The 14,186-nt window shown below is 56.2% G+C and overlaps 1 protein-coding gene across 1 annotated transcript; it reads left to right on the top strand.

Annotated features, from left to right (window-relative positions):
- Positions 1-8,441: 8,441 nt before the first annotated feature.
- Positions 8,442-12,737, top strand: TCF15 (transcription factor 15). The gene is made up of 2 exons (XM_040981148.1): positions 8,442-9,013; positions 12,663-12,737. The coding sequence occupies exons 1-2, from the start codon at positions 8,495-8,497 to the stop codon at positions 12,735-12,737; spliced, it is 594 nt and encodes a 197-aa protein (XP_040837082.1). The 5' UTR covers positions 8,442-8,494.
- The last annotated feature ends 1,449 nt before the right edge of the window (positions 12,738-14,186 follow it).

Here is a 14,186-nt window from a genome sequence, read left to right as displayed (position 1 = left end):
AGAAGAATTGGGAATTCCATTGGGAGTTAGGACAAAATGGGTTCTGGCCCCCACTGACCCACTCTGCCCAGGGGCAACATCAAGCAGCCCACATTCCCACTCTAAGCCTCACCTGTAAACGAGGAATGTTCACTGCAATGCCTTCAGGGAACGATGCATGCAAGGTGCCCTCTGGCAGGATAACCCCAGCCTGGCATCTTTGACTGACACATGCTGCCCAGAAGTTGTCTCAACTGGGGCTCTGGGTCAGCAGCTAACCAGAGGGCAGACAGCAAAGGAGGAGGGCCTGACTTACACAACATTGACCTGCCTCCACTTGTCTCTGTCCATTCTTCAAATTCACTTTAGAAAAATGTGGCGAGTGGCTGTCACTTTTCATTGTATGTCTCTCTCCCTCTCTCTCTGTGTCTCTCACACACACATGCCATCCTGCCTCTCCCTGCCTCCTACCAAGGAGTCCTGAGAGATTTCCAGAGGGGCACCCACAACCTTGAAGATGGTTTGTGGGGGGGTGGGGAATCTTGGCTCACAAGGGGTCACACCGTGCTCTCCACCCCTTTTACCTTCTTGTCCTCCCCGTCCAGCAGGAATTCCACAGTGCAGCATGGAGTTCCGGTGCATTTTATGAGCCAACCACCAGCAGACACATGGAGAAGAAAAACATCCCTCCGGAGCCCTGCTCAGCTCTCAAAACCTGATTTCCGCTCTGCCGGAGGTGCCTGGGCTGCTTTAACCCTCTGTGGGAGGGGATCTGGGGTCAGAGTCAAGATCCTTGCTTCCTACTCTGCAGGACACCTCACAGGCCTGCCTGCTGCCTCAGCAGCCCCTGCTCTGCCCACCACCACCCCTCTCCCCTGGGGTACTCAGTTTCCCCTCTGACCCACTGGGCAGAGCCTGCTCCCAGCCCCATACCCCCTGGGGATGAGGCCAGCCTTGAAGCCTGTACTAGTGCTATGGGCCAGCTGTGGGCTGCGCAGCAGAACCGGGTGTGAGCAAGCAAGTAGGCAGGTGTGTCGAAGCTGGAAGCGCTCAGCTGGAAATGCTTTGAGATCCGGTTCTGCCTGGCTGGAGTCAAGTGCTCGACCTTGCAGGGTCTGAGCTTCCGCCCCACCATGTGAGATGGGCTTCCTTGGCAGATGGCTCTCCTGGGACTGCAGCGAGGCCTGGATAAGCTCAGGAGGCCATCGCTCAACATGTGACCTCAGCAAGTCACAATTACTGCTGTCGCCATCTCTGTCCCCTACTGCTACCCAGCAAGTCATAGATCCTGCATGTATAGAGTGTGCGTGCGCACACAAACACACACACACACACTGATGCTGCCCGCATGCTCGCCAGCAGTCATGGAGATTGGATGGGCTTGCTGTACTGATGGGCTTGCTGTACGTTCTAGCTGAGGTTGAATTAGTGGCATCTCTGCCTTCTTGTTCAAGGTCTTGTTCAAAGCACTGTGCTGCCCATTGGTGATGCTGCCCATGGGTAATGCCTCCACTTGCAGGGCTACAGGGCTGGGGCGGAGGCTGAACGATGTTCCTCAGGGTGGCTTGATTTGGCCGTGCCCAACAGAGGGGGCTTGAGCCTCACCAGCCCTGGGTTACTGACTGGGCTGCTGATGTGTGCAACAGAGGAATGAATCAACACCGTGTGTTAATGTGGGTGTTTGCAAACAGACACAAACAGACACACACACACACACACACACACACACACACACACACAACAAGCTTTGGTGGGGCGAGCAGACATCACAAAGTAGCAGCTAAAGCCAATGCTTGCGATTGTTGGTGGTTCCTTTCCAAGCTGCCCCACTTCCGATCTGGCTCCCTGCTTAGGAATTGGGAAAGCAGTGGAAAATGGTCCAAGTGCTTGAGTCCCTGCACCCACATGGGAGACCCAGAAGAAGCTCCTGCTCTCATCCTGCTCTCAGCCTAACCAGGTGCCTTTGGTGTCTATCTGGGGAATATAACTCTGACTTTCAGATAATTGCAGGAATTAATAATAATAATAATAATAATAATAATAATAATAAACAAGGGCCCACCATGATGGCTCAGTAGTTAAATCCTCACCTTGCTCCTATATGAGCAAGTGTCTTCATGTTGCAGCTTTCTCCTGATCACAGATCCTGTAGTTGGGGATTCACCATGGGCACAGCAAGGGCCAACATCCCACCGTAGCAGTTTAAGCTGCTGCCAGGATGCTAGCATCCTATATCAAGAGCTAGTTCCAGACCCAGCTGCTCTGTTGCCAATCGGCTCCTTCTAAAGCTCCCGCAAAGGCACCAGATGATGGCCCGGGTACCAGGAACCCCTGCCATCCCTGTGGGTGACCAGGACAAAGTTCCTGGCTCCCGGCTTTGGCCTAGCCCAGCCCTGGCCGATGTGACCATTGGAGAGTGAACCAGTAGATAGAAGCTTTCTCTGTGTGTCTTTTTTCTGTCACTCTGCCTTTAAAAATAAATAATTCATATATATATATTTTTAAGAAAGGCCATCTGAACTTGTCACATGACCCTTCTGAGCTTCAAGCCAGAGTTCCAACAAACATGGAGGATGCTGCACCACCCTTGATGACCCCAGCTTCACGAGATGCACAGTCACTTTGGCCAAGTTCATGGGTCAACACGGTCAGAGGCCTGCTTGGGCTCCAAGGATGGGGACACAGACCTCAGATCCTGATGGGAAGATTGGGGTGAGTTTATCAGTCATCACAGCTGTGAGCCCTGAATTTATCAATGAGAGACACAGGTGCAGTCTGGCCTTGACCACTCTCCTAGCTGGGTTATCTTGGGGCAAGTTTCTGTTTCCATTTCTGTGACACAGTGGTGACCCCAGACACCGGTCCCTAGGAAGAAGTGAGACCCTGAGTTAAAGGCAGTTTGTGCTAACATCCTGAATATCAGTATAACACCTGGATGTACAATGACTTGCATTTGGCTGGATGTAACAGAAACCTAGCACAGTGGCTGTGCTGGTGACACTTTTATTTTTCAAGAAGTCATGGACTAGTGTGGCTGCTCGAAGAAATCATAAAAATCACCACTGTTCTGGCTTCCCACTCAGCCATCCTTAGCAATGTAGTGCCTGTCCTTATGGCTCCAAACTGGCTGCTCTGCCTCCAGGAATTGCACCTCCATTCCAGGCAGGAGGAAAGCGAAGGTGGGAAAACATTAGCTTTCTCAGGAGACTCTGCCATTTCCTTTAGGGAAGCAGGCCCTTTCTAGTAACTCGTGTTTTCATCTCTTTGGTCAGAATGTCACACAGCCACCCCAGACAGCGAGGTAAGCTAAAAAGGGAAGTATTTGTGGCTGGGCTCATAGCTGCCCTGAACACAGCCAAGTTCTGCTGCTGAGGGTCGGGGAGAGACAGCTGCAGCCTCAGGCCAACCTGGGACAGTAACCCACACAGGCACCTGCTGTTTCAGCATCACACAGGCAACAGGATAGACAGAAGCAGAGTTGCATCCTGGGGCTTCCTCATATAAAGCAGCTGAGATCCTCTATATTTGATCTAAGCCACCACCTCCTGCAGGAAGCTCCCCCAAACTACCCTGGCTTTCTTATCCCAGACTTGTTGTCTGGGTCGGGCTACCAAACTGGATACCAGGTGGTGTAATCTGCCCAGGTCAGGGTTCTGTGAAGCCAACTCCAAGCCCCCAGCCCCATCCTGCCCAGGCTGCAGAGTGGAGCAGAACTGTCATTAATATGTGAGTTCTTGACGCAGAGCTATCATTAGTCTCTTCAAGCAGGCTGAGGTGCAGAACTCTGTCCCACATCCCCAGCTAGACCCAGCCATCCACATGGGAAGCACAACTGACCGCCCAGGTGAGGTTTGGTGCAAAGGAAGTGTGGGAATCTATCAGCTTGTTCCTTCACTCAAAGATGCCTCAAAGCACCAGGCTCCAGCCCAGGGTGCTGGGACACAGCCCCTGCCCTAGAGTCTAACGGGGGAAGATCGATGAGATTGAGGGACAAACGGGACAACCCACTTCTCTGTCACTGGCAAGTCAGGTCCTTCCGGGGACTGTGGATACTCTAGGGATGCCTGCTGTGCACGGGACTGGGACAGCCAGCATCCATTGCAGTGAGGCAGGACTTAGGCTAAGGATGGATACTGTCCCCATCTCAGCAACCCCAGCCATGGCGGTGTTACGTTACACAGATGCTATAGGATTCAATAACATTGGGTTCTCCAAACACATTCAGACATTTCAGTCCCCAAAGACTTGGGTTTCTGGTTGATGATACCTGTGAGTGATGGGCAGACTGGGAGGGACACTTGATCTAGCAGGTGGGCTGACAGGAGGTAGTGCCTAAGGCAGTGCTTGCCAAGGCACGGGTTGCTGAAGCCGAGAGGCCTAGCTTCTCTCTCTCTCTCTCTGCTTCCTGGTCCTCTTTATGACCATTGCCCTGCACATCCTCTACCCATGGCAGTCTACACCAGGTCCCACACTAAGCGGGGCCATCTGATCTTGAACTGCAACTCTCAGAACTGTAAGCTAAAATGTGCGTTTCCCTGAAATATGCTCTTCGGGGGTTTTGGTTTAAGTAACAAAAAGCAGATGAGTGCACCAGCGAAGCACACATGGGAGTTGGCGAGAGCCGTAGTCATCACAGCTCTACCCAGGGAGGAAGGAGCTGGAAGGCAGCACTGGGGCTGCCACCAAGGGGGTGGGGAAAGGAGGAAAGGGGGATACATGCACGCCACACATACTGACCTTGCTGGCAGAAGCAGCAGACTTGAGTAAGAACACAGAGCAGCACTGAGGAAGCTAAACAAAATAATCTGAATCAGAACTACAGAAATTACCACTTGTATACAAATGTAGCATGCACGTTTTTAACTTGGAAGGCAGAGTTACAGAGAGAAAGAGCGAGATCTTCCGTTCACTGGTTCACTCCCTAAATGACCACAATGGCCGCAGCTGGGCTGGCCCGAAGTCAGGAGCTTCCTCTAGGTCTTCGACATGAGTCCAGAGGTCCAACCATTTGGGCTATCTTCCACTATTGTCCCAGGTCAAAAGCAGGGAGCTGGATCAGAAATGGAGCAGCCAGGACTTGAACCTGGTCCCACCTCAGAGAGAGAATTAGTTTCCTGTGTCATAGCACTGACCCCACCCCATTTTTATCCAGGAAAATGATATATCCAAGACATGCCTCAAAGATACTGGAGTAGAGACTGGCTTGTGGCGTTATGACGCCGGCATCCCATATGGGTTTGTGTGCCAGCTGCTCTACTACCAATCCAGCTCCCTGCTAATGGCCTGGGGAAAGTGGCAGAGGATGGTCAAATGTTTAGATCCCTGCACCCACATAAGAAAACTGGATGAAGCTCCGGGCTCTTGGTTTCACCCTACTCCAGCCCTGGCCATTGCAGCCATTTGGGGAGTTTACCAGTTGATGGATGATCTCTCTCTCTCTCTCAATCTTCCTTTTAAATAAAGAGGAATCAGGGCAGCGATGGCCATGATGACCTGCACCATGACAATGGGACTGGAAGCAGGATTATCCAGTCAGACCCAAAGGGACGGGTAGCACTCCGGGCAGGGACGACAGCTGGGGAAGGGTCAGAGATGGACGAAACTGGTGGTTTCAGGAGGACTGCAGCCCAGGGGTCCATGCTCAGGGAGACTAGCTCCTGACCCAGCCGCTGAGCTCTCTGCCCATCAGACCTTCCTCCTCCTCTGACCTGGTGACCCTTCAGCCACGTGGCTGAGGAAGGAGTTAGTGCTTTAGAGTCAGATCAAACTGATTTTCCATATGAGTCCACTGTGCGATCCCAAGCAAGTCACTTTCTCCTCTCTGAACTCATAATATGGGAATCATGAATATACCTCCTGCGCCCATGATAAGCAGGAAGTGAGATGGAAAGATACACAAAGCCCTGTCTCTGAGGAGAGGGGGATGGGCAATGGGCAATTAAGTGTCTTCCAAGTTCACTGCGTAGCTTTCTATACCCCAGACCTAGGTCTGGCACCTAGCAGGTGTTCAGTACTTGAGAATGAATAAATGAATGAGGCAAGGCAGTGAGAAAGGCCACAGAAAGCAAACAGCCAGGGACAGAGGGAGAGCCGAGAGTGCCAGCAACAGAGAGGGGCAGGTGTGGAGCTGGTCCTGGCATTCAGGGAGAGTTTAGGCGAGAGTCCAGGGCAATGAGGAAAGGTGCTAGGAAGACAGCAGGGCCATGTCTGCATGGGCACAGGGTCAGACACAAGGCCAACATGGCTGGGATTGAGTGAAATCAGAGATCAGACAGGGCTGGGACTGGTGGGGGAATGGACTAAGACATAAGTAGGAGCCCCTTCCCACTGGCAGCCCAGGCTGTTGGCTGGGGCATAACTGTTGCACAAAGCCCTCTCAGGTAGCAAGACTGTGCCATGCACTGGGCAGACTGCCATCCCCTACCCAGAGAATGGGCACTATTTTTATGCTCCATTTTCAGAGCAGGAAACTGGTCTCAGGGGCATGGGAGCTAACCTTGACAGCAGACCTGGGTCTCTGAGATGCCAGGCCCTGGGCTTCTCCCACCACATTGTCCTCTGAGTCCTTGTTTACCACGAGCCTTTCCCTCTCTGGCAGCAGGCAGGCCCGGCTCAGTTCTCATTCATGGTTTTAGTTTACTCCCAGGATCCCACGTGTCACAAGCTGCCTAAGGAGTAAATGAATGAATGAGCCAGGCAGGCTAGCCCCCTCCCTGCCTTCCGGCTGACCCTGCTTGGAGCTGGGACTGGACAGAGGAATTTCAAGCCCCACTGAGGGTCAGGAGTAGAGGGGAAGGGAGGGGGCGAGGAGGGAGAAAGCGAAAGTGGAGGGAGTGAAGCCCCAGCAAGGAGGAGGCGCAGACAGGGAAGGAAATCTCCCGGTAATAATTCATCAACTCAGGAAGCAGCGGCCGGGCCTGGGGGCTGCGTGTGGGGCTGGCCCTGCAGGGAGGGGGCCGCTGCAGACGCCTGCTCCTCCTCCCCAAATCCCAGCATGGCCAGGGTCACGGTCAAATGGTGTATGGGGAAATAGGGGGGGGTGGGTAGCAGGGGGACGGCGGGGAGCCAGGTGTGGGAACAGACTCTCAGGCAGACTTTGGGTCCAGAAGGCTTAAGCAGGCTCTTCTCCAGGCAGACAGCCGAGGGAGAGCCCCTCCTCTCCATGCCTCTTGCTCTGGGTCAGCAAAGTCGAGAAAGCACAACACAGCAGACCTGGGAGCAAAGGGGCCAGAGGAGCCAAAATGCAGCTAGAAGCTTCCTGGCTCTGCTACCTGCGCCTACTGTGTCAACCAGTGCCTGCCCTCTGAGCCAGAGAGAGAGCTCCTCTCAGACCCCTGAGATGGAGTTGGCAAATGCACAAGAAACACCCCAGAGCCATCTTCAAATCTTGTAGATCTCCCAGAGCCCACCAGGAGGGGACAGGTTAGGACCAACCAAGAAAAGATTCCCAAAGGAGGCACAGTCTGGCCTGTGTGATGGGGTGTGGGGAAAGGATCCCAAGAGGTAGCACAGCCTCCCTCACCAGGGGGGTCCGAGCTGTGGTTGTCCAGGCTGGCCAGGCTGCAGGTCAGAGCTTGTGGTTGTCCATCAGAGGTTTCCAGCTGGACCCAGTGTCAGCTGGGCATGGGAAAGCACCCAGGGCTGCAGCATCAGCCGAGGGCCTCCACCAAAGTATCAGCTCGCTGATGGTCCACAGTGGTTTGGTTCATGCCCGCGGCCTTAGATTGGATGCAGAGCAGGTTCTAGGATCAATTATTGAGCAAATCGATAAATTCATGAGGAATTACTAGTAAGCGTTTGGATTTGGGGTTCAATTGTTTTGTTTGTTTGTCTGTTGCTAAGTTTGTCATCAGGACACAACTTGGCCAAATCCTGGTTTTTCCATTGTTGTTCACTAAACTCTCTCCCGTGACATTACCGCCATCGTCCTTGGGTTAGTACAAAATACAGACTACAGGACTCCATTCTAAAACTGTGTGGGTCAGGGCCACCTGCCATGTGAGAGGTACTTCCTCAATTTTTACCGCATAGGAAAAGCTGAAGGAGCACAGGCTTAAAATTTGCAGGCGGGAGGGCTGGAGGAGGCATCTTTGCGACCCAACCAGGAAAACCCTGGCCAAGAGAGGAGAATGAACCTGCCTGGGATCTCCCAGCCGGTCCGGGACGAAAACGGGGACACCCCATCCCACTCGCTGGTCCAGACCTCTGGCCTCTGCCCAGATCGCCTCGCGATGACTTGAGAGCCTTCAAGGCGGTCCGCCTGACTCCCGGGCCCTGCTTTCAACCTGGGGACCTGAGAGGCGACGGGCGTGTCGCCACTGGCCAGGGCTGCAGCGGGCGCTTCTCCATTGGCCGCGGCGGACCCTCCGCCTCCAGCCGGGGCGGCCTCGGGCTCGGCCCCACCTTCGGCTATAAGGCGGCGGCTGGCGGGGCCGTGGGAGCGCGCTGGAGCGCACGGCGGGGCGCGGCCGAGGAGGCGGGGAGCCGGCTCGCCGAGGGACTCGGCCGGGCGCCCATGGCGTTCGCGCTGCTGCGCCCGGTCGGCGCGCACGTGCTGTACCCCGACGTGCGGCTGCTGAGCGAGGACGAGGAGAACCGCAGCGAGAGCGACGCGTCGGATCAGTCGTTCGGCTGCTGCGAAGGCCTGGAGGCGGCACGGCGAGGCCCCGGCCCCGGGGGCGGGCGACGGGCGGCCGGCGCGGGCCCCGTGGTGGTGGTGCGACAGCGGCAGGCGGCCAATGCGCGGGAGCGGGACCGCACGCAGAGCGTGAACACGGCCTTCACGGCGCTGCGTACGCTCATCCCCACCGAGCCGGTGGACCGCAAGCTATCCAAGATCGAGACGCTGCGCCTGGCGTCCAGCTACATCGCTCACCTGGCCAACGTGTTGCTGCTGGGCGACGCGGCCGACGACGGGCAGCCGTGCTTCCGCGCGGCCGGCAGCGCCAAGAGCTCCATCCCCTCGGCCACTGCCGACGGCGGCCGCCAGCCACGCTCCATCTGCACCTTTTGCCTCAGCAACCAGCGTAAGGGGGTGAGTGCGCCCAGTTCCTGGATCGGGGCCGGCAGGGAACACGGGGAGAGGGGAGGCTGGTCAGGGAGACCCGCTGTGGCGCAGGGGGCGACCGCCGCCTGATCCGTGCGATGCGCAGCCTCCTTCTCCCCCAACCCCAAAGGGCGAGGGGAATCCCGCACGGCTGCCGGCGGGAGGATGCCTTCTTGCCTCAAAAGGTGCATTGGGCTTTCGTTCCTTCCTGGAGCAGGGCGCAAGGAAAGGGTAACAAAGACTGCCTGGCCGTTTGGAATCCCGGCTGCTGCAGCTTCCGCCTCTATCTGAGGAGGGACAGCGGCAGTGGGTGGTGAAATTCCCAGGCTGCCCCCTCCTTGACATGACACCCCCAGTCGTAGACCCTGGCCCAAACAATGGCGATTGAGAGGCAAGGGGGTCATATACCCTCAGCCAGCACGCTGAGATGCCCCGCTGATGGACAGTAGGTGGGAAAAGGTCCTCCTCCAAGCACCCAGCCAGTAATGTAGTGTAGGGAAACAGGCACTGTGGGGTCAGCTGGACAGAGCTGGGGCATGAACCAAGCTAGCCCAGGACCCACGGGGGCTGGGGAGCAGCCAAACTTACAGAGTCAAGCTTAGCATCGTGCCCAGCCTCTCCCTCTTTGTCACCTGGGCTGTGTGACAACTTTGGATCCCAGCAGCCACCATTTACATCCAGGGAAGCTGAGGCTGAGAGTCCTGACCGGCTTGTGGTGGCCAAATTATCGAGCGAGGGCAGCTGCATCCAGGCCCCTGACTCCTGGGTCTGTGGCTCTCACAGCTGGCCTACTGTAAGAAGGACAGCTCTGTGCTGTCTCATGGCAGTGTCTCCGTGCCTTGGCCCTAGCTCACCCACTTCTCAGCCTAGCTTGGCACCCCTGGGCTGCCTCGCTTTCCCCTCAATTGATCCTGTTAGCCTCTGAGGGGTACCCTGTCAAGGCCCCCCGCACCCACCTGGGGGGCCTCATCTCTGCCCCAGGCTGTGGCACAGGTTGACAGCCATGATGCTACCACTGGCTCAGCTGCCCGTAGCCGCCCAGCAGCCGCCCTCGTTAACTCTGAGAAGCAGGTGGTTTACGGCCACCTGGTCTCCACACAGAGCAGGGTGATGAAGACAGAGCACTGTGCTGGGGGCAGGGGGAACTGGGAACTGCAGAAGCCCAGGGGAAACCCTCCCAACCCGACCCTGGGGCTCTCCCCACCTGCTGGGAAACTCAAACCCTGACATGGAGCTGGGCCTTGCACTCAGATCTCCTATGCTTGGCAGCAGGAGAAGGACCAAGTGTGAAGGCCTGGCACTACAGGCCCTGGGGTGAAGACCTGCGGATGGGGGAACAGGGAGTCATAGACCCCCTCCCCCAACAGTCAAGCAGGCCACATCTCTGCCAGCCTCAGGCTCTCCCTCTGCGCGCAGGGCCTTGGCGAGGCCTAGTTGCTTCCCTGGAACCGGTGTGTGGGGCTGAGAACACAGCCAAATTTGGCTGTAGGAGCTGCGCTCACCACTCCACAGACTCCTCTGGGACTAGACAGTCAGGTGGGGTCATCCTTCCCCCCACTCCAGGCCTCTCGTCAAAGGCTGGGCTGGAAGACAAAAGTCACCTTGGGGAGCCCCAATCCCTTCCACACTTTGGGGTGGGAGCCCCAGAGGCTATTCCTTCTCCCTGAACCATCCCTGTCACCTTCATATGCCCCGAGGCTGGGCTCTCTATGGAAACCATTCCCTGTAGCATCTTATGGTTCAAGGAGGGTTGAGACTCGGCTGTGGGTGGTAGAAACAATGAGTGGGCACAGAGGAAGGAGTGCTTGGGTCTGTTTTGGTTTCTCTTTTGTCCCCTGGTGGGGTGGCAGAAGCATGATCATCTGGTAAGGCTCCCTGCTGCAGGGGGACCCGGCTCAGGAGCCCACTTAGAGGACAGCTGGATCCAGAGCCGCCATCCGTTAGTAGTGCGTGCTGCTCACGGACATGAAAAGGACATACCCGTTAAACACTTAAAGTACAGCTAAGGCAGGCCTTTCCCTGTACGGTCTGGCGTAACCTGAGCGTGTGTGTGTGTGTGTGTGTGTGTGTGTGTGTGTGTGTGTGTGTTAGCCTGTGAAGTTACTCCATTGACAGGCAGGGAAACGAGGCCCGCTGGGACCCAGGACTGTCACATTTGGACCCAACTTGGGGTTCCTTGGCTCTGAGTTCCTAAAAGACAGTCCCTCGGCCAGGACCTCGTCCAGTACTCCTGGCACTTCACAGGCTGCACTCACTTTCACAAACGCCTTGGGAAGGTTGGTGCCCATTTCACAGATGAGGAGACAGATTCAAGGAGGTGAACAGTCCCCATTCTCACTGGGGACCCAGGTGTGCAGATAAACCCCAGAGATGGAGTGTGAAGCCATACTCCTGGGTCTGGGGACTTACCCCAGGAAAGGCAAGGAGGCAGTCCATCCCGCAACCTCCACACTACACCCTCTCCTCTGCCCCCTCCACCCTCCTCAGCTGCTCCTGCCAGACTTTGTCTGAGAAGCCCAGGCCCTGGACTCTGCTGGGACCGTGGCCTCAGCCCTGAAAATAGCCCTGCCTGTGAGTGAACATGTTGTCCCCGGGCTAGAGGGCCTCCAGGGAGGCTGGGCTCACATCTGGATGGATCTGCCCCAACCTGCACCCGGGGCTGGTGGAGGGAGGCCCGGGCCCGAGCTCCCAGATGGCCCACTGGCTGTCTGTGTGCATGGGCTGAGAAAGCTGCCTGTCCCACGGCATTCCCCCTGGCAGGGCTGCAAGCGAGGAGCACTCACCTTGGGGTTCACGACACCAGCGCTGGCCAAAACCAAGAGGGCTTGTCGAATGATGAGGATCTGCCGCCTAACTCCTACCAATTGGCTGGGTGCCCTGGGGCAGATCCCCACATTGCTAGAGGCTTCAGGACAGGGGCCACTCTCCCATCTGTGACCTCACTGGCTAATGAACAGTGCTGGGTCCCTCTTACCTCACCTAAAAGGGCCTGGTCGAGACTGGGTCTCATCTGGAAGCTTCAGGCCCGCCCCTGTATGCTTCTCTCCCAGCTGCCGCTATTTAACTCAAGCAGCACTGATGGGCACCTGCTCTGAACCAGGTCCTGAACTGGCAGCGTTCCCTGAGCTTCCAGCCTGGTGGGGAACTGAGGAGAGACCACCATCCCCTTTGGGAACTGTCCCCAGAAAGGCCAGAAATCTGCCCTCTGCAGTAGAGAAAGAAGCCTTCCAGGGTGGCTGGGCGGCCAGAGGGCCTGGACCACTTGGGAAGGTGGCGGAGGATGCGGTGTGACAGAGGGAAGGACCCTGAGTGGGGGAATACCTCCCCCTTGAATGTGAAACATTGGGCTGCAGAATCATCAGATGTTTTTTTCCCAAGCCACAGCACCCAAAGGGAAGCAATGGAGAAGGTGAACATATGTGGGCATGGCAACGCCTCTCCTAGCTGACCACCTTCCCTCGGTCCCTCAGCCCCAGAAGTGTCCCCTCGGCATCCCCTTGCTTTTGTCCTCACTCACTGTCAACTATGGTGTCGGAGTGGCCAACCTGGATTCATCCATCAAGTCTGTGCTGTGCCCTCAGGCTTGTTCCATGTTGGGGGTGATCTGATTGCACCTCCTCTTTCTCCCCTCCCACAGGGTGGTCGTCGGGACCTGGGGGGCAGTTGCTTGAAGGTGAGAGGGGTGACCCCGCTTCGAGGACCACGGAGATGAAAGTGGGCCCCCAGAGGCGCTTACTCGATGCAGGACTCGGGAGAAGGAAGCCAGGAGCCGGCCACTGGCTGCACAGGGGAGAAGACCCCAGAAGACAGAGCCACCTCTTCTTAGTGAAGGGACCAGGGGACAGTGACCTGGACCCTCAGGAGCCTCTGGCCAGGGCCCTGGGGCATCTCTGCGTCACCCTCGAGAGCTGCGACGATCCATGGAGGCTAGCCAGCCCTGGCTGAGCAGAGACAAGACAGAACTTTCGGAAAAACAAAGACTGTGGGTGACAGAGGGTATGAGCATGGTGGTGCTTGTGTGTGTGTGTGTGTGTGTGTGTGTGTGAGAGAGAGAGAGAGAGAGAGAGCGCGCACATTAGAGAGAGAAAGAGAGGAAGGGAGGGAGAGAGAATTGATGGGTTTAAAAATAAAAGATATTTTTAAATAAAAGATGTTTTTCCCAGCTAAAGAATGGAAGGGTTGTGGATATTGCAGGTCAGAGGCAGCCCCTTCCATGGAATTGTCTGTCTAGGGACGGAGAATTCCGAAGTTTCCCCGCCGGCTGCTGCTTAAATGGTGTTACATGGCAGTGAAGATTCTAATGCAGTCTTATCTGGGTCTGAGTGAGGACATGTCATCTCATTCACTTGACTCTAAATCCCCAGGGAAGAAGAGAATGAGTGATGTGCTGTCTGCCTTCCTCTTCCCTGCAGCCCCCAGCTAGCCACGAGGAGCAGCCGGAATCCCAGGGTTTCCCATGAAGCAGCTAGAACGTGCACAGATGACTCCCCACGCCCCAATCTCACTTCCTGCCTCTTCCTTTTCTCTTGACCCGTTTTGGGATTGTGCCGGGTCAGCACACAAGGCCAGTCCTCACTTGATGCTTTCTATGCCCTTTCGTAAAGGTGTCATTGCACAAGTGACATTGTATACACACCTGGTCTCCACCTGTGTGAATGCACCTGTGCCCACACTGAGTCCTGTGTAGCTGAGATGATTGCGTTTCCAGGACAAAGACAGCAAGCACATGGCAGAGTGATGCCCTGAGGTCTGGCCACTGTGAGAGCAGGAAGCAGCTCCCTCCTCCACTCCGGGGATCCCACCTGAACACAGAGCACAAGCCCTGGGCAGAGGCGCTGAGGTCACCTCTGCTGTACAGGATCAGCTGAGAGAGTGACCACATCACTGCTAGGAGGAGCAAGGAGCTCAGTGGAGCCACAATCAGAACTCAGAAGCCCAAAACGAGGGGAGCAAGCTAATCCATCAGCCTGTGACGCTAGTACCCACCCCCCCATATGGACACCAGTGTACGCCCTGGCGGCTGTACTTCTGATCCAGCTCTCTACTTGTACTCTGGAAAAGCAGGGGAGGATGGCCCAAGTCCTCGGGCTGCCACACTCACATGGGAGTCCCTGGCTTCCAGCTTCAGATGAGCTTAGCTCTGGCTGTTGCAGCAACTCGG

Source organism: Ochotona curzoniae, unplaced genomic scaffold (genome assembly GCF_017591425.1).
Source record: "Ochotona curzoniae isolate NIBS_2020 unplaced genomic scaffold, NIBS_Ocur_1.0 contig_3520, whole genome shotgun sequence".
Lineage (NCBI taxonomy): Eukaryota > Metazoa > Chordata > Mammalia > Lagomorpha > Ochotonidae > Ochotona > Ochotona curzoniae.
This window is presented reverse-complemented; position numbering and strand designations above follow the sequence as displayed.